The sequence below is a fragment of the Rhea pennata genome, chromosome 2 (assembly GCF_028389875.1).
Source record: "Rhea pennata isolate bPtePen1 chromosome 2, bPtePen1.pri, whole genome shotgun sequence".
Classification (NCBI taxonomy): domain Eukaryota; kingdom Metazoa; phylum Chordata; class Aves; order Rheiformes; family Rheidae; genus Rhea; species Rhea pennata.
In genome coordinates, this window is record NC_084664.1 from 111,157,620 (window position 1) to 111,177,988 (window position 20,369).

At 39.5% G+C, this 20,369-nt stretch overlaps 2 protein-coding genes across 3 annotated transcripts in view; one reads left to right on the forward strand and one right to left on the reverse strand.

Moving 5' to 3' along the window:
* Window positions 1-13,830, forward strand: part of LAMA1 (laminin subunit alpha 1) — a 101,408-nt gene extending 87,578 nt beyond the window's left edge. The window contains exons 51-64 of the mRNA XM_062568525.1: window positions 157-301; window positions 930-1,071; window positions 2,183-2,297; window positions 2,504-2,674; window positions 3,384-3,535; window positions 4,017-4,202; window positions 4,650-4,779; window positions 5,947-6,059; window positions 7,110-7,299; window positions 8,750-8,908; window positions 9,543-9,696; window positions 10,349-10,482; window positions 11,600-11,822; window positions 13,449-13,830. Coding sequence (XP_062424509.1) covers window positions 157-301; window positions 930-1,071; window positions 2,183-2,297; window positions 2,504-2,674; window positions 3,384-3,535; window positions 4,017-4,202; window positions 4,650-4,779; window positions 5,947-6,059; window positions 7,110-7,299; window positions 8,750-8,908; window positions 9,543-9,696; window positions 10,349-10,482; window positions 11,600-11,822; window positions 13,449-13,609 — 2,175 coding nt within the window. The 3' untranslated portion in view covers window positions 13,610-13,830. The remainder of the gene's footprint in view (window positions 1-156; window positions 302-929; window positions 1,072-2,182; window positions 2,298-2,503; window positions 2,675-3,383; window positions 3,536-4,016; window positions 4,203-4,649; window positions 4,780-5,946; window positions 6,060-7,109; window positions 7,300-8,749; window positions 8,909-9,542; window positions 9,697-10,348; window positions 10,483-11,599; window positions 11,823-13,448) is intronic.
* A 1,204-nt stretch (window positions 13,831-15,034) lies between these two features.
* The window catches only part of ARHGAP28 (Rho GTPase activating protein 28), a 77,816-nt gene continuing 72,481 nt past the window's right edge, over window positions 15,035-20,369 (reverse strand). For both annotated transcript variants that reach the window (XM_062570157.1, XM_062570158.1), the window contains exon 15: window positions 15,035-19,051. In XM_062570157.1, the coding sequence (XP_062426141.1) occupies window positions 18,960-19,051 (92 nt within the window). In that variant the 3' untranslated portion in view covers window positions 15,035-18,959. The remainder of the gene's footprint in view (window positions 19,052-20,369) is intronic.

Sequence of the window (20,369 nt, forward strand, 5' to 3'; positions counted from 1 at the left end):
AACACAGAGAAGGGAAGTGTCCTGGGGCTATCAAATAGCCTAGGTACAAGAGTTACTGAGCCTTTTTCACACAGTAGCCCAAACCTGCCAAGTATGCATCCATTTGGCAGACGTCACTTCTGGTAATTCAATCTTTCTTTCCCCCCTCCCCTACAGAGAGATTACCTGTCGCTTGAGCTTGTGGATGGCAAAGTGAGACTGACTGTGGATCTAGGCTCAGGACCCCTTGCTCTTACAACAGAAAATCGTTACAACAATGGAACGTGGTATAAAATTTCATTCAGTCGTAACAAGAAACAAGGTAGGCTGCAGGCAGAAAAAACAGCTGTCTGAACATTTACAAATATAGAAATATTAAAGATACCCACAGGGAACATTGCTGCAACCAGATTTGGTCACTTCTGATGTGGAGTTTCTTTAGCAGTCACTCCTAGGTTATCTTGATTTTGGAAGGGCAGCAGTGCGAATCTGGGACTTGATTTAGCACGTCTTTTCTGAGGTTCTTACGAGGAGCAGAAATTGTCAGAAATCATCTCTATAGTGTTTAAACAGTGAAAGATCTTTGTCAAAGTCTGTACATGAGGGATCACCTTTCCTTGTTCTTCATTTTTATTGTACCTAGTACAATGGAAATTTTGGGCCTGTGGCTGGGAAGTAATGCATTACAAATAATAGGTATTAATAGCTATAACATATTCGTATATATATGTTCTACTATAGACTTCCACAGATTTGGTTTTGTCAGAGAAGAATGAATCAGATTAACAAAACAGCTGCAAGTACAATAAATTACTCATTCCAAAAATAAAAAGATTGTCCGCACAAGATTCTCTCAAAGAATATGTTTTCCTTTATTAGAAAGAAGACTGCCAAAATGGAAGACAGCTTATTAGTGACCTTCTCCAGATCTTTACTCTCATTCTTTGCAGGAATTTTAGCAGTCATGGATGCATACAACCTTAGCTACAGGGAAACCAAGCAAGGAGAGTCTCCTGGGGTTGCCTCAGACCTGAACCGCTCTGATAAGGACCCAATTTTTGTTGGTGGTCTGCCGAGGTCAAGGGCTGTACGGTAAAGTGTTCTCTCATTTTCCCCTTTTGCTAAGATGCGGTGATAGCTCTGCTGAAATTACTGGAAATTGGTGAAGTCTTGGTTGTGGCCTTGTATAGCACAGAATTATCTATCCTCTGCCTTTAAACTCAGTGCAGTGCTTCTCACTAGTAGGTCTGACACTGCGGTTCAGATCAGAGCCAGCCTCCCATTTTTTCCCTCCGTGGGTGATTTCCCCGGCAGCCGCCTGTTGTGCGTCGGCCTGCGGCTGGCATTCGGCACAGCTGCCTGCAGCATCGCTCCTCCGACCTCTGCCTGCACGAGCACTGTGCTTGCCAGCTGCCACCTGCACAAAGCTGTGCTTCGGGATAAAGCTTCTACTTCAGCAGGAAATTCTTGTAATTCAGGCTTGAAAATTGCAACAGGGGAGAAGCAGTAGGAACAGACCAACAGAAGCCACTGTAAACGTATAATTCACAGTTCTCTAGTTCATACTTTTTTATTGCCCATACCTGCTGGACATGTAAAGCTACGTGTCTTCCAGTGGCTTCACTTTGGTGCAAGGATAAATACGACTAAAACAAAATGTAATTAAACTATGTGCTTCTGGTAACAGGGTGAATTACAGGACATTATTTGTGTCTGCATAGTTACTGCTATCAGATGCAGATTTGGTAATCTTTGCTGGCATAGCAGCTTGTGAGGAATTATGGTGGGACAAGGTTTTAGATTTCTCTGACTTAAACCTGGGAGCAAATTAGGCATCTTCCAGGCTTAAGAAATGAAAAAGAGCTGGTATATAGTATAGTTCTACAGTTATGCTCTCACGCAGACGTAACAGACATAACAGCTAAAGATTTAGCCTGGAAGCTTTGGGAAATGACCTGGCCTTGCAGCACAGTGCTACCCACTTATGTGTTTCTCTTTTGGGACTGTGCTGTCTGACTCTTTCTGATCAAAAGTGATGTTTTCTAAGGGTAAAACCCAAATTACCCCTGTGTTTATTTTCACTGAGCCTGATTGTATGCTTTAAATCAAATGCTCGTTTTTTCTTCTTGAAGAGAAATTAATGTTTTATTCAAAGAGATTCCAAGTTTTACTCCTTGCATAAAAGCCTTGTTTTGTGTTTCAGGAAAGGTCTTAATAGCAGAATGTATGTGGGATGCATCAAGAATCTGGAAATATCCCGTTCAACATTTGACTTGCTTAGAAATTCATATGGTGTAAGAAAAGGCTGTGTACTGGAGGTAGGAGTCCCTTAGATTTTATGAGTTGATTATTACCATTATTGGAAAGTGAATAGCAACGTTTGTTAAAAAAAAAAAAAAAAAAAAAAATTAGTGAGTTGGAATGGGTTGATCTGGAGACGTTCTAAGCTAACCTGTCCTTGAAATTGTATTTCTTACTGAGTTCTGTGTAAGGACAGTGATTATTTCTCTTCCTCATGAAATAGCCTATTCGTAGCGTGAACATCTTGAACAATGGATATATTGAGCTGGCGCCTAAGTCCCTAAGTCCAGAATCAGAACTGATGGCGACTTTTGCTACAAAGAACAGCAGTGGTGTCATCTTAGCTGGACTCAGCAGGGGGCTGGAGAAGCGACAGCGCAGACAAGCACATTTGGCAAGTACCCAAAACAAAGATTTTTTTTTTTGATTTTGCTGTTGCCATTTGCATTTCCAAATGTCAAGTCTAGTTTATGAATATGACCTGGAAAGAGTGGGAAAGAAAAATCTACTTGGTTTAGGAAGAACCAAATGTAGAGGCTAGGTAGGGAGCAGAGGGCATTCATCGTAGCAGAGGGAAAGGTAAAGGATCAGTTAACAGGGACCCTATTATAGTTAATATCACCCAGAATGTTTTGGGAACAAGGAGGAGAACTGCATGTGAAAAGCACACGGAGCATGACTTTTGCCTTTCAGTAGTCAGAAGTAGATGCTGAAAGTTTTGAGGAAAACGGCTATATCTGGTCCAGATATCATATCTGGTCAGCTGTTGTAGAACTCCTGCAGTCCAAAGATGAACACTTAGTAGCATTGCTAGACGTGCCCCATCTTATTTCCTTCCTATAAGGAAGGTTAAAAAAAGACTTACATTTTTGCTGAATTTTGATTGTGACCAGAAAAATTTTCATCTTACCACATCTTCAGTTGGAAGGCTTTGCTCTCTGAGGGTTACCCATAGATGTCTGCTAGTCTTTGAGTTTTGTTAAGGAGTTTGTTTACCACAAAGCAGGAGATAATTTTTTCCAGGCTATGTTCAATGTAAGCAACGAATGAGTGAAAGGAAGTTGAGTTGCAGTTAAAAATTAATCTTCTGATTAAATCCACAGCCCTTCTTTTGCATCATGCTGATTGATGGTCATCTTGCAGTGCATGTTAATGCTGGAGATAGAGCAAGTACTAGAAAAGTGATTCTTCAGTCTGCTAATGGAACATACAGTGATGGACAGGAACACTCTGTCATCCTAATCCGGAATAAGAGGTACATGTGACTGTGAACAGTACTGCCTGCTTAATTGCTGTGTGTCATTGTCACTTCGCTGTGCTCTGAGAAGCTGTCTTTGCTAGTTCATTAGGTGGAATAATCAGTGCTGTGTTTTTCTGGTGTTAATGGAGGTGCTCTGATTTACATGGTAATTGTATACAGCACACAGCCACTGATGAAGTTGTATTTAAAATCTCTTTTGAAATCTCTAGACAGTTTGGGTTGCCAGAGTGAAGCATACCAAACAATGTTAGAAAAAATACAGCTATCAACATAATTTAGAAAGATATTTGACAAAACTCTATGTTGAAAATATCTAAAGAAGAAGGTCTTTAATTTTTAAGAAGATTAAATGATTATAAAGTCATGGGATCTTTATTCCTTAGAATTCGATATTTCTGAGGCTGAATGAATGTTTTTCCTTTGAAAATAAACGTCTGAGGCACTTGTTGAATGTTTTTCTACTTTATCTTTTCAGGATCATAACAGTACAGGTGGATGAAAGTAACCCGGCAGAGCTAAAGCTTAGTTCATCAGTGGAAATGAGCCCCCTGAATATTTCCAACTTCTATGCTGGTGGTATTCCAGAGGAAGAGGGTGTTTTAGGACTAAAAATGGCTGGTTCCTTTCATGGCTGTATCAGCAATCTCATTTTTAACAAGGAGTAAGTCAGAGTGATAGCAGCCCTATTCTGGAAAACTGCAGACAGTAATTATTAATTGTAGTAATCTATTTCATGATGTTATCCATTTATCTTTTTTTTAATATAAGGCTAGAATGATAATGGTGTTATAATGTGTGGAAATGGATATTGAATGTTAACAGTTACATTTCCAAATAGCATTACAAATGTCTTTAATGACACTATTCAAAAAGCAACTCTCTCCTATGGTTTCATTCACAGATACAATAATTTTCCGAGAATATTGTTTGTGAATATTGTTCTCATGGAGAGATTTATATGCCATTTTTCAATCTTTTCCTTCTGCTACCCCAATCCTTTCACTTTCTTGTATTACTCATGAAGGACCTTTTAAAATACTCTTCCCGTGTTGGAGAAATGTAGTTCTGCAATTTCACCTTTTAAAATGTGGGCTTTTGAAAAACACAGGTTTTTGGATTTCACTACTTCCATGAGGTATGAACATGTGAATATGGACAGCTGCTTTCTCTCAGGGAAGCCCAAACCAGCTATACAGCCAGAAGACACTGAGATTCAACCTGAACTTCAGGCTTTGCCAGTTCCTCTGAGGCCTCTTACAGATACAAAAAAGGTATGTATTGAAGCAAAGCTCTGTTGTCCCTCTTAGGAAAGCACTGAAGGAGAGCAAGATGCGTTTTAGCTGTGTGGAGATTTTTTGAAACATGAACTATATATGTTTCCTTCTATGATATGGAAGGAGTCAATGAATGTGGATTTGAAATGGTAATTCCTTACAGAAGCACTGTGATATAAACCTATGTAGCAGGCAGCTGGCCTTTTAGAAGGGAAATATGATTAGGTTTACCATTGTTCAGCCAGCAACACTAAAAAAATAAAATGAAAGAAAAAAAAAAGTAGAGTAATAATCCTTCAGCAGAAGGACTTGACAGAAGTGATTATCTTCGGTGTGTTCCCTGCCAAAGTGGCTCCATGCTGAGATTTGCATTACCTATGCAATTCAGCATTCACATTTTCTTGGTCAGACACATGCAGTCTCTGCTCTGTGTCAGGGAGGAGGCAGGAACCATTGCAGGGACAGCGTCTGAATGCAGCTTGCATGGCACCTGTTTCCTCTCACACACTCCTTCTTCCCCAGAGAGAAGACAGCATTACTTCTCTCTTTCTGCAGCTGCACATCTTTATGATGAAGTGTTTGCAAAGCATCTTGTAATCATTTTTCTGTGGCAATAGAATGCAGGCTTTTATACATTTCATACAACTCTGACTATAAAAAGAAATAAGCTGTCCTTATAGCTAAAGTATAGCTTTGGCTTATACTCCGTTACACAGCTCTTCATCCCCCAGATCATAACAAAAATGTGTGTACTCACTAAATGGGAAAATATTTCTGCTAAGTCCATAAGATTTTCACACTGAAATTATACTCTGTCTTCCCGAATTTGCCTCCGAAAGGTCTATCAATTAAGAGAAATGATGAAAGGCTACACATTTCAAACTAAATGTTTCTCAGTAGAAAAGACCTATGCTGTCAATGAGACATAGCTTAGTCATTTTAACTAATTCTCTTTGAGTCTGGGAGTTTAGCTACTTGATGTTCCTGTATACTTTGTGATTATCACGTGGCTCAGTTTTGCTCCTTACAAAATTCAACACAGTCATATGGCTGTTACGCACTGCTAGTCAGCACCAACATATTTGGTGCCTTCTGATACTATTCTTCTTAATCAAGTCCTTTCATTAACAGGTAGTTTGTGCAAAAGATGAGATACCTGATCATGTTCAAGGTGCCCATCAGTTTGGACTTGCCAAAGGCAGCCACTTAACACTGCTCTTCAGTCAGTCTACAGTAAGGAAGAAGTGAGTATATCCCAAATCACGCATGCACAGTGTGTGTTTTCTTGCATTAAGCTACAGGAAACAGTGATGATTTTCATGAAGGACCACTGCATTATCAACTTTGAACATGGCTCTTGCCTCAGTTTCTCTGAGTTCTTCATAGAAGGAGGCATCACAGCCACTGCATCATAATTACATGTCTCTCTCAGGTTTGTGCTCAGGAGCTGAACTCATGGTCATAGTTCTGCATTTTTCCCCTTCAGGTTTAAGAGTCCCACTGCACCTCCTGTAAGTATTTTGATTTGTGTTTTCCACATATAGCGCTGCAATTCATCCATACACCTTTGGCTGATGCAGATAACGTCTAGCTCTTTCCTTGGCATTTTCTGCAGTTGCACCTCCCATGTCTGAGAAGAATCACTCTTGAGACTTCCTTCCAGTAGACTATCTCCTACTCTCATTTGTGTGAAACAAGGCCCCCGAAACAGCCTGTGAACCACTTGCATGTGATTCTTTCAAGTCAGGAAGCCTTTTCAGGCATCCAGAAAAGATCCTTTCTCCTTTTAGCTCTTTTGTTGCAACCATTGAACGTAATGGCATTGCAGAGGATTGATGCTATGTAGTCCTACCTTGTGTCCCCCTATGAAATGGCTCCTCCATGAAGAGCTAGCCCAGAAACAGTTCTTCTACCCATAAGCCTTCCTCTGTTCTCAATCTGCCCATTATATCCCAGCAAGCCTGGCTAAGAGTGGTGGATGTCACCACAGCGTCCTAAAATTCATTCCCTTCTGGGGCAGTAGGCAAACCTGCAGCCACAAACAACTAAGCTCTTCTCCCTTAGAGCCCAGCTCACTAAAGCACTTCGTGTGTCTGTGACAGGCACCACCCTGATTTTTAGTATGAATATGTTACAGATCATGCTTTCACAGAATCAGTGCAAATTTTACTTTTCTTGCATTCATTTCCCATTTTAATAATGAATTGATGGAGGCTTTTCTCTGCCTCCAGAGAAGCTTTTTTTTTTGATGCAGAAAAAATATCTATCATTAACATTGTATTTTTATTGTCTAGGCTTTCAGTCCAGTTGAATCTCAGAACATTTGCCTCCAGTGGCCTGATTTACTACATGGCTCACCAGAATCAAGTTGATTATGCAGCCCTACAGCTTCATGGGGGCCAGCTCTATTTCTCATTTGATTTAGGCAAGGGAAAAGCAGTAGCTTTTCATCCTGCTGTTATCAGTGATGGAAAATGGCATACGGTAGGTACTCACCAATCTTGTACTTTCATTTTCTCTTCCCTGGAGTTACTGGGTTGTTTTTTCGCTGTCACTACACTTTTTATGTCCTGGAGGCAAAGAGGTTTTAACCTGGTCATGCAACCATTCAGATAACTTTACTTGAGTAAAGTTAGTTCCTTTTTGAATTCTCATTAATTACGCGGTGACTCCAGCATCTAGCTACTGTCAAGCGTCTCCAATTATTCAGGAGTGAAATAATTAACCAGCTATGTGATAAGCACAGTAGTCAGTCTCACCAGCTGCACATTTTGGGTATCAGGTAGCATTTAGGGCCTTCTTCTGAGCTCCCCAGCTCTGCTGGCTCTTGTTTCCTAGGTGAGAAATGTGTGTGATGTCTGCTCACATTTTAAAATCAGCTCTTGCCATGTAATTTTTACTTAGGGCTGATGATGGTGACAGTATTAATCCTGCCAAGCTTTGTTTCACTCTTCCATATGTAGAACCTTAACCCAGGAAGTGGCTTTTGTGGTACAAGGCAGCTGATGACGCAGAACTGCCACCTCTCCTAGGTGCCCTGGAAATCATTGGAGTGTTATTTTTGCCTTTCTAATATAACCAGCAGAATGAAAAAGAAGCAAAAGCTAACATAGAGGAAGCAAATGTGAACTTATCTGTGATATCTCTCCCTGACATAAGCTGTGCTGCCTGCCCTGAAGGGAAGAACACTCCAGAATTACAGCTGCTTGTTTAAATTTAAACATACGCACATAAAAGCTCATTCTCGCACCATCAACCTTTCAAAAGATGAACAGTTGATCTACCTTTGCTATACATGGCATAAAAATATGAGCTTTAACCTTTTTTCTGAGATTAAGGCTGAGTCACAACAGTTCACCAGAGCCAAGGATGATTATTGCAATAACTTTATAATCAATTTAAGATGACATACATTGCTGCCAAAAGAAGCTCTTTCCCTTTCCCTTCTCAGCCATCTGCTTGTTATCACCCTACTGAACTGCTTTGTCCCTTTACCAGTCTAAGTGTTCAAGAAGGCTGATGTTGAACCCAATTAGGGTTCACTGCACATAATAAAACAGTGTAGGAGCATGCACTTTAGAGAACTCCACTGGTGGACAGCACAATATTCCAGAAGATCAGTGTTCAAACTGAACTCAGATCCTAAGGCAATAAACTGATGATTTAAAATAATAATTGTTTAGACCTTGAAATGCTTACACAGGACAACAGGCAATCATTGTAGGCCCTTGGGGAGGGAAGAAAGCAATTTAGCTGCTGAGTTGCATTCTGAAATGGCCTCATCTTCAGAGTGAATTTCAAGATGATGCCCCAGTACAGCACAATATGTCAAAGCAATCTAGTATTTAAAAATCATCTTGCTCACTTCTGTGGTAAGGGATGCCACAGATAACTGAATCAATATACTATTTACATATTTCCTTTTTTTTTGCAGGTGAAGACAGAATATGTTAAAAGAAAAGGTACAATCATCGTGGATGGAAAGGAGTTGATAGCAGTCAGTGCTCTGGGCGATGGTAGCACTTTGGATGTGGAGGGAAAGCTCTATGTGGGAGGACTCCCCTTGGATTATGTGGCAAAGAATCTTGGGAATGTAAGAAGGTTTGGGGTTTTTTTTCCACTGTTATCTGTAAATATTAGAATGGGTGTACTGCATCAAACCCATCTAATCCAGTATCCTGTCTCTGATAAGAGCAAAACCCAATTACTTTGGGAAAGAAATAAAGAAAATAATGACCCTTTGCCAATAGATCTTTCCAGCATTCGATGGCTTAGTGACTCCTTGAGCTAGAGCTTGTGTCCTCATGTCAGTAGCCCTCAGTAGATTTTTCTTCTGTCAATCCCTTCGTTAAAAAGGAATAAAGATTATAAATTCCCATGCTTCAAAATATAAGAGAAAAATATGATTTAGATCCTCACAGACATTTTGGTACATAAATCGTATTGGATCCAGATAGGAATTTGGTGGCTTAAATGAAAGGCTGGGTTTTACTGTCTGAAATTAAAGCACACTTCCTACCCATGCACATTTGGAAGGCAGGTTTGTCACCTTCCTCCCCGTGCAGCCCATTACCGTAGAGAGGGTTCTGGCATTGGTAATGGTGTTTCTCAATTCCTGTATGTACTCCCTTCACCCTTTTTAATTTACAGTAACATCAGGTGAATCACTAAGAGCGCACAGCAGCAGTTTGTATTGTGCATTAACTCTTCTATTTCAACATGCTTAGGTGACTCACAGTATTCCCGCCTGCATTGGCAGCGTGACAATTAACAGCAGGCGGCTGGACAAGGAGAGCCCTGTCTCCATCTTCGCTGTGAATAAATGCTATGAGACAGTGCAGGAAGGCACGTTCTTTGACGGGACTGGCTTTGCTGCCCTCGGTAAGTGTTATTAAATGAAAGCAGCGCCTGGCTGAGTTATTGTTCGTGAAAGCCATTTTAGGGCTTGGTGGAACTGTACGTAATTAATCGACCCCTTGCTCAGTGACTGAGTGGCTTGCTAACTGGTTCCCCTCATAACCTGTGTCCAAAAGCGGCCGTTTCCACAAAGGGCTGTCTTCCACACATGGAAGATCTACTGGTTCTAGGACCGGGGAAAGAAATGGTAGTGGTAGCACCTTTTTCTTCAGCAGCTGAAGATATCCATGTCCATGACAATAGGTTGAAACCTGTTAAAGGGTATGGAGACAAAAGACATAATGGAATTGTGAAATAACGTGAAAGATTACATTAATTTGTGCTCTTTACTGCTTCTGCAACAAATAAGCTTCAGCATATTAAATCTAAACAAATGAAGGAAAGCTTTGGAAATTTATACGTGCACATGCATGCGCGCACACATGTGCGCGCACACACACACACACACACAATATATCAATTTGACTTTGGACAATTTAACTTTCCAGAAGTTCAGCAAGATCCTCTCCCTGCAGAATAATTAACGTACTTTTTAGGCCTTTTAGTGACCACTCATGTATTCTGCTCTGTAGTTGGGGTTACAAATCTTCTGTTACAAGCTTATAACTTCTCTCAGTCAAAGGAGGTTACAAAGTGCGGTCTGACGTGAACATCACGCTCGAGTTTCGTACCACCGCGGTGCATGGCGTTCTCCTTGGGATCAGCAGCGCTAAAGTCGATGCCGTGGGACTGGAGATCGTAAATGGAAAGGTAGGCTGCCGTGTGTCAGCATGCTCATTTCACAGGGCTTGCTGAAAATCGGTTCAGTGTTGAGTAGCCCTAAGTACACACCAGTAAAACATTATGCAGGCAAAACGTCAGAACCAAGTCCCACAGTAGTAGTCTGGGATAGATTTTCAGTCTCAGATTTCATCACAATCATTGTATGATAAAATATGAGAGTATCATAAGTCATTGGAAATGTTTCCCTTTTTAGTTGGTATTATTTGTGTTTACTGCAGCTACTGTGACCTTTGTAGTGTTCTTGCTGCTGCATTACATACCTTGTGTGTTAGACTAAATAAGTTCCTTTCTTGTAACTTAATATTTTTTTTTGCTGTAAGGCTAAATTTGCCGTTGCTAAGTATATTCTTGCATGTACCTTTGTTTTGTAATCTCTTCCTCAATATTCGTGAGCAATACCCATGGTAATTAACTCTTTCTCAACTTCTGTTGGCTGTTACGCTTCATAAACCAACACAGAAAGTACCTTTTATCAATCAATACAAAGTTCACCACTCATCTCCTGCACATATGTGATTGCTGTTAATTATTTCCTTTTCTCAGAAATAACTCATTTTTTATTCAAAATTTCCTAGCTAGATCGACTGATATCACTCTTTCTGGGGGATGCATTTTCTCTGTTAATATTTGCATATTCATCCTCATCACACAGTTGAGGAAATGTCTACTGCTTTTACAAATTGAATACATAAAATAAATCAATACACATATTGGCAATTATAAGTACTTTCAGTCCATTCTCTGTCTTCAGCGAGGTGCAATAGATCTTCTTCTAGATCTTAAGTCTCAGCTTCTCTGAGAAAAAGGACTTGTTTTATATCTGTAAGAAACATTTAAGTCTCAAGTAGAGCATACCAAGCTAACCAATGGATCGTTGCATGGTTAGATATAAATCTTCTAGATTTTAAAGATATTTCAGTAAGGACTTGAACTCAGTCTGTCAAAGCAAACATTAGCTTTGCATAATTACCAAACATTTATTAAAACGGAAATCTCTGCAGTAGAATGATTGTGCTTTTATCTAGACAAATTAGTTCATGTATTCTTACTTTGTATCTTTATTGGCATCTGACTGTTTATACAGGTTTTATTCCATGTTAACAATGGAGCTGGCAGAATAACAGCCACATACGAACCACGAGTTGCAAATAGCTTGTGTGATGGAAAATGGCACAAGCTTCAAGCAAACAAAAGCAAACATCGTATTGCACTGATAGTTGATGGGAATTTGGTTCAAACTGATAATCCCTACATCCAGTCAACATCTGCAGATACAAACAACCCCATTTATGTTGGAGGCTATCCTGGTATGTACAATAATATTTCTCTTTCCATCTCTCTCTTTCTCTCGTAAGAATGACTCATGAGTCCTTCTCTCAAAAAATGAGTCATGAAGTTCATGACCGAGTTGTAAATCACAGTAACCATTTTTCCATGCTGTCACTAAGATCATAGCTTATTAGTATTTCTGTGTACTATCTTCATGGAGGAATACATTTAGCTGTTGATGAGGGTGTCAGTGAGACCAACTTAATTCGTTTCACTTCCCTACACAAAGCTGCTCCTTAACTTTTGAGAAGGATTTCGTCTACATGTTTTCCTTTTCACAATCTGTCTCAGGCTTCACAGTGTCCCTGCCTGTGTAGTTTTATGTGTGGTCATCTAGCATTCAAATTCGTATTAAGGCTTTCCTTTACATTGTCTAGGTAAGGTTTGTACCATGTTCTTCTCTGCTTCATTTTTCCTAACAGTGCATATTGAGGCTGTGCTGGAAAAAGTCAAGCTCTAGCAGGTGTACATATATTCCTTGCTCTGTGCAAGTTTCCTTTTGAAGTAACTGTTTGTCAATCGTAATATGATAATATAAAAAGATGGTAATATAAAAATATCTAATTGAATTATTTTTAAATTAAGTTTTGCAGCTCATCAGTTGATAATTTGAACCAAGCCAATTTATTCATTAAGACGATTGGATTTTTACCACCATGAGCTTGTTCTTTTTGCAGGCAAACACAAAAATATTTATTTATAGCTTTTTCATGGCCTCTTCAATACTGAGAGTGAGAAGGCTTCAGATGGTTTTCAGTATCTCATGCTTTTAAATGTAGCATCAAATATCCTTATAAATTTGTCTCTGAAACAGCTGTTACAGTTTATGAGCTCCAATCTTTAAGTTCAGGGTGATGAGGTCTGGAGGGCAAACTTGGCTTTTAAACATTTGGAAAGCTTTAGGGTTAATAGCTTGAAATGTTACAGAGCCTTCTCTTGGACAAGATTTTGGTGCTTTAGGAAAAATGAATTAATGCTAATTAACCAGATCTTGATTAATGTTTGGTTTTCTAGAATCCCCGTGTCTTACCAGCGTTATGTGGACCTTTTTTAAAGATAGGGTAACATGATTCTAATTGTTGCTCTTTCAGTACTCTGTCTGGGAAAAGTTAGAGTTCAGAGAGAAGAATAAATTTCTTTAGTTCATTTGCGTACTGCAGAAAGTGTAGAGCGAATCATTTCACAGGTTGTATACACAAGAGTTGTGCTCTGTACCACCCCCGTATTTTACTTTGTCAAGGGAGTCCATGACTTTGCGCAGCTCAGCTGTTGCTTCATATTCTGCCGGTCCCAATTTTTACATGAAAAACAGCTGTGCAGAGTGGCTTTGCCCCACTGTCCCCTGGGGCAAATTATTTCTGCAGCCTCTGTGTAAATCGACCCTTAGTCTAGCCCGGCACACGGCTCATGCTTGAAGGCAGCAATGACTGCGCATGGTGGGAGCATACAGAGATCATCCAAACACGAATGGAACTTGGAACTCCTCAGATATTATTTTTACATCTCATTTGAAAGGGAGGGGAAGAGGTTAAAAATAACCTGGATCTTTGTGTTGTTTCAGTTCACTGGGAACCGAGTCTACATATTTTGTATTTGTTTTTCAGCTGATGTGAAGCAAAACTGTCTGACAAGCAAGAGCTCGTTCCACGGCTGCTTGAGGAACCTCATGCTGACCAAGAGCCAGCAGGCAGAGCTGTTTGACTTCAGCAGCGCTTTTGACCTGCGTGGAGTCTTTCCTCATTCCTGTCCGGGGGCTGAGCACTGAACTGCCTCAAAGCCTTCCCGAATTGAGAGAGGATTTTTTGTTATCTGTTATTTTTCACTCTCATTTGTTAATGAAAAGAAGTTTTTGGTGAGAGCTTTTGTCTCTCTGATTTTCTGGTTGTTTTCCAGCTCAGGTCATTTTTTTTTTAGTCAGAAGCTCTATGTTTGCATTTAACTAAAAAATTTTGAACAACAAATACCTCTACTACAATGTTAACAGCATTAATTGGTTATTTTTCTTTTGGGAATTCATATTAATGAGTGTTTACAATATGTGTTCTCTTGATTAGTTAACAGTATTTCGTTTTATTTTATGTTGGTCTTTTTATAAGAAGTTAATAATTTTGGACCACATAATAAAATTACAATAAACTATATTATTTCATGTAATTTAGTCATCTGTACATTTCAATTAGAGGATGAAAAGGGCCAGAAGGTATAAAATAGAAGTGGGTAGAGTCCAGCAGAGGGAGCAGGAGACTAATGGCATAATTTTGAAGGTATCAGATTCAGAGTTTAATGAACAGAATTTTCTCATCTTTACTTCACATGATAACTCTGATCCCTTTTCCTTCTGCTTAATATCCAGTGCTCCTGGCCCCCATTAACTGTGTTATCTAGGAAAATCATGTGCCTGTTGCACTTTCTGAAGACCCACAGGACAAGCAGAGATATGAGAAATACTTGATGAAGAAACAATTTGGGTATGAGTTATGACAGTAAGGACTAATACACCTAATTTTCTTGGGAAAACATTATTGCTTATAGGACACGGGGAAGCACCTTTGGTGCCTTGCAATTCCTAATTCACGGGTTCAGCAGTTCTGTGTTTACTTTTTCCTATTGCACTAGCCTCTTTCTGAAATGAGGTTTCCAGTAGTTGCACTTGAGCCAATTTTGGGGAGATGCACACTAGTGACTCAAGCAAGGACATCCATTCATTTACCGACTGAATCACTGAGTCAGATGTGCCTGCTATTTGAATATTGATCTATAATAAATTTAGCGCTTTACTTACCTCTCCTTTAAACTAGCAGTATATGTATTTTTTTTGTTGTTTCTTACAATTTTGTTTGGCTTTTACCATGCATTTTTAGAATTTCTTTTTTAAGGTCAATCTTGCTCTACTTTTTTCATGGTAGTTAAAAAAAAAAAAATACTGATTCCAAGGAAACCTGGAAGCAATTTGCCACTGATTTCAATGAGCAGTGTGATATTGTACCTTGCATCGGGGTAGTCCGAGAGAAGAGCTGAGCTGCTGGAGTGATGAACTGCTCCCTTTGAACAGGATGGCAGAATGTGGTGCTTTAGTGCTTTGCAGCTTCTCAGCTGCTGTAACAAAGGAGTTGTTTTTAAAGTTCACCTCTCCTTTTCCCAGTTTGTCACCTACTTCTATCAGAAAACCATGTGTTTAGAGTTGAAGAGGTAATTTTGTTTGTATTGTTTTTATTTTTGACGTGGATACAATACAATGAACACATTCTACTGTACAAATACACTAATAGGTGGGCTTACTTCCACAAAACATATAACATTATAATGAGGAGTGTAAGGGAAACATACATACAAACATTTTGCTTTGATTAGTGGCATTGTATTATTATCCAGAGAAGGCACACATTAATGGAAAGCCATTGGAAAATAAGAACTAAAACATAATATTGTTGTGGTTTTTAGCTCTTAACCCCAAGATCTTATCTTGCAAGGTTGACATTACAAGCAGTCACTGAGGCAATATGATTTGGACTAAATTTAATCCATATCTTGAATACATACTTGAATACATTTTTTTTAAGCTAATTTTCAACTCTTGCCCCTTGTAAGGAGAAACTGCTTAGCAATGTAAAAGACTGGTAGACACAGGTGAAACTAATAATACAAAGCTTTAGTATAAGAAACTTCTAAGCCAAAATGTTTTTTCCTGGAAAATGCAGAGTGAGGTAGTTTACAGTATACATAGACACAAAGACATTTGCACACACCGTACGTTATAAAGACTTTACCTGTATAAACAGGTTAGAGCATTCCAGTCTGTTTCTGATACCTACCTTTTGGCAATACTCTCTATAAACATGGATTAAAAAAATGCTATCTTTTGTAGAACCATGGAGTAAGTAAATACTTTGAGACATCTACTGATAAAGTTTCTCCCTGCGTGCTACCACTTTCTTATTAATAGCTTCCCACATATGTTACTTTGACAGTACTATTACAACTTTGGTTTGACTGCAACTGCTGTTAGGAGGAGCAAAATTCCAGGTGCCTCCACCAGCATTTTAAAATACAAGGCTTAAATTGAGACATCAAATTTAAAAATGTCAGAGTGATCTTTTCAGTTTGCTGCATATTAATTCAAGTTAGTGTACCACAAAAACACAAAGCAACTTAACGTGTAACAGTATTTAGGACAATACATATGGGTCATGAGGTCCTGCTCTCATTTGCATCAAAAAAGAATTTCGTGACTCTGTTTCAGAGACACCAGGTGGCTGGCTGTATTGTAGTGTTCTGGGCACTGCACGTAGAATCTAGTTCATCTGCTAACATGCATGTCTTTCAAAGTTATAGGCAATTTTAATATAAAACAAGTGTTCATAGGATGGATTTCATTATATCAGATTTGGCTTTCCTCAGTTGCAAAGTGGGAAGAGGTGAATCAACCCCTCCCCCCGTATTCTTTGCAAAGTGTGATGAGATTTATTTAAGAAATGTTTTTGGTGAAGTCCTCATTTCAGAGTCTAGAACACACAGAGTAAGTTTCAGGCTGAACCTGTAGGTGCTCAGTACAATCTTTCCCCTTGAATGGCTATTGAGAACACAGACTGGAGTGGGCAAGACAGAGAAGGTCAATGTGTCTGTCTGAAAGTACTGTAGAAAAAGTTACCTTGTTTGCTACAACATTTCAAATCCTTTTGTCAATGTTCCAGGCTTTTTGTATAGTCATAAAAGCTCTTTCGTTGCTAATAAATACAACGATGCTTAGCATTTATATTGTGCTCTTCACATTCAAAGCACTTTCCACATAAAATCCCTTTGCTGAGTTTGTCCCTCCAAGACAGATGTTTATAACTCTTCTTCCGCTCAGGGAGTTGCCTGGATGTGTCTGAGAGCTGAATTTAATTCCAGCTAATTCTCATGTTACCTTTATAAGGAAAATACTGGTCCTGTTTAAAAAAGAGGGCAGCATAGAAGAAAGACCTGTCCGTGGCCACAGAGGGCACTAAAGGGGAATCAAGAACAAGGCGTGTGACAGAAAGTTAGTGTTTAGTCCTATGAACAAATGACAGATCTACAATCTCTCATACACTTAAAATAAATAGTTGTCAAAACAAGCAGTGTATTTTATAGGGCCACTGTCCTGGTCTTAGCCTGGCTGCACCCATACATCCATTAGTGTTAAAAAAAATACTGGAAAGTTAAAAATTACATTGAGTTTTAAGGAAAAGAGAATAATATTGCTAAACTGTATTACAGTTTGTCTCAAGAAAGAAAGAGAAGAAAGACAAAATCTGTTCTCTGTAGACATTGTTGCTGGTAAAGTTACTGATTAGAAGTTGATTTCTCTCACTGAACACTATCAGGGAAGGTTAAATAGTGGAGAACATGATTAACTTTGAACCAAAAATAGGGTTTCTGAATGTGAAAATCACTAGCACGCTGTGGCAGCCGATCCTCACAAGTTAGAGGCTTTCTCTGCAAGACAGCGTGTTCCGTGGTCACGCTGGGGGCCTGGTTCGTAACCCTCTTCCATTGCTCCCCAGCGGGTGTAGGTGGAGCCCCTGCCCTGTGTGTGTGTGTCCAGGTCACAAGCTCAACCTACTGATCAGACTGGGTGAATTTGTTCCGCAGAATAGTCATCCAACGGCAGGGATGTCACATCACATTCGAAGGCATCACATTCGTTCCCAGCTTTTGCAGAAGGCAAAGCTGAAAAAAATAATTCTTGTTTTCCAGAAACTTATGGTTTCCACACTTAACAAACATCCTTAGTTATATAAAGTGTAGCCCCAAACCACCCAGTCCATTGAAGAATGGTGCTCACCTTGTGGCAGACTACAAACTGGACATGCTCTTATTATATTTGTGGTGTTCCTAACGCAGTTACAGCTCACCGTTTTTCATGTTGGCCTGTGTTTTTTCATAGACTGTAAATGACCTGTGAAAGGAGTTGTGATTTGTTATTGATTTGTAAAATTCCTAGCGCAATGAGCCTAGCTTAGCTGTGGTCTTTAGACACTAGTTTGTAGATGTTAAATGGCATTAAATCCCTCTGCTTACTAGAATCTCTAACTCTTCTCCATGCTGCATTATACAAGATCCAGACACAGATCTTTTTTCTCAGTGCTGCTGAATAATATAAAAGTTGTTTACATATTAAAGATAAAATAAAAGAAAAAGAATTGGGTTACAATTTAAGAAACAATAAAGTTTGACAAAAAAGGTGATGTCTGTAAGTGGCACCATTAACACATAGGTCATATTATGAAATTCCACAGACTTAAATCTAAATAAAAGATGTAAAACATCTTTTACTTAGATGCTAAATAAAAGATGGAGCTGAGGGAGTATGCCTCCTCTCGCCTAGCATTTGTCTCCTGAAGCTGTAACTTGGTGTGTGTGTTGTAGGGGAAGGAAGGAGGAAAAAACCTAGTTTGCGGTACTGCAGATACACACAGTAAGGTGATTCACACATAGTTTCAGAAGACTGATACACCGAACAGTGCTACATCCATGGAGCGATATAGCTGTTCTTCCCCCCAGCTGCCTCCCTGCCAGTGTCAGGTACCAATGTGGAGTGACTGAGAGACATAAATATTGCAGTAATGCACACGGCATAGGTTTTGGCAGAAAGGTTTGATTCTTTTTCTCTCACAGCTACATTTTGGCGCTGCTGTAGATGGAGCTCCTGCGTTCCATGGTTTGGAGATACCGTCTCGTCTTGAACATCTCTGCAACGCTTTTGAGGTCGGTAGTGTATCTTGCATCCTAGGATGCCGGTGGAGTCTTCCCTTTTCAAAAATACACGTTCTAACACAGGAAATGAACAACTCGGTATGCAACTGGTTGTTTTCTGTGCCTCGGTACCTCGGTCTTTCCTCTTAGCTCCTGGGCCAGCTGGCACAAGCATAATCCATACCAAAGCAGAACCAATGTGATGTTTTCCAATGTTCCAGAAACTGGAGTTCTCATACCAAAATCAGTATGTGGCGAACATCAGCTGTACAGTACGGGAGGAAGGAGTTCTAGCCCGGAGCTACCGTTTTGCTTGAGTCTGTGCTGTGAGCTTCATAAAACGGCAGGCATCGCGGTTGTCCCTTTGGCCTCTGTCCGGCGCGCCACCGCCTTGCGCTTCAGCTTGCTTTTGGCTTTATCACCCATTCTGCCTGAGGGTTTGCGCGGTAAACATCTAACAGGTACGCGTCTGGGTCCAGGCAGTGCTGACCTGAGCCAAAAACGGACAGCTGTGAATCATACCGCGCGCATTCATAGGTGGGATGAAGCTATATTAAAATGTCCTTGAAAATATCTCTGATTTGCACGCGTCTTGGGGTGGTCATGCCTTTGTGCCTATGTGTAGGGGGTTGTTTGGGTAAATTTGCCTTTCAGTATTTTTACTCAGTGAGATTCACGAATTCACGTGCAGATAGGCTGCTGTGCTTTCCAAGGAGTTATGGACAAGGCATTTAGTTAAATGTATTATGATTTCTTTATAACCATTAACAATGCTATTGCTGTAGGTACCACAGGATATGTTTATATTTCTCTGCATTTACCTGGCTGGGATTACAACTGTGATTTCATTTCTATACTATTTTTAAATGCTTGAAAAGTAGCTCTGTGAAACAGATGTTCTCATCCATGTAGGAACTGACAAAGGAAAATACGGAATATATCAAAGTTTTTGGCAGCTGCTATTTTGCTAGTTTAAAAAAAAATAAATAAATATCAGAGTCCTCCAAAGTCTAGCTGTTTGAAGGTTTTTGTTAGAGTGGAAATGGGAGCTGGCTGCCTGGGGAGTCCTGGCTGCCTTTGCGACAATCTGTCTTTGACACAGAGAGAGGCATTTGGTTCTTGTTAATTGAGTAATATGGCAATAAAGTCTTGACTTAAGTTGATTTGTTGGATTATATTGCATTTAGACTGGATGGTGAAGCTATTTAACTAGTGAGGTTACACTGCTGTGACGTTAAGGATTATGGTAAATTTTTTGTTCGGTTACTTACAAGGTTACCTAGGGTCCTAATGATTTTATTCAAGTAAAAGCAATATAAATGAATTAATGCATAGTCAATGGATTAAGATACTCCAGAAGATCTAGGACTATAAAAAACATTTAAAATGAGCATACGAATTAAATGGTCAGAATTTTGGAACAGCATGTTAGGAATAGCTGCAGTTGTTTCACAAGTGCTATAGGATCTTTTCCTGCTTTAGCATCTGTTGGTCGTTCTGCGTAGCCAGGCCAAACAAATCACTGATCAAATTTAGTTTTCCAAGAGTATGTCTTTAGTAATAAAGACTGTTCATTTTGCTTCTTGACTTCTATTGAAATAAGTCTGTGATATTTTGCAATGATTTTATAGAGGCTGTTCAGAGCTGAAACTAGAAAAGATAATGAATGCGATCAGAGAGTTGACAAAAGACTTAAGCACAGCACCCAGAATTTTAGTATGAATAGAGAAAGGAGCAAGTCAGAACTGTGTAATATCAAATTAAAATCTGGTTTTGACCTTTAGACAAAGAACTTGTGTGGTGAGCCA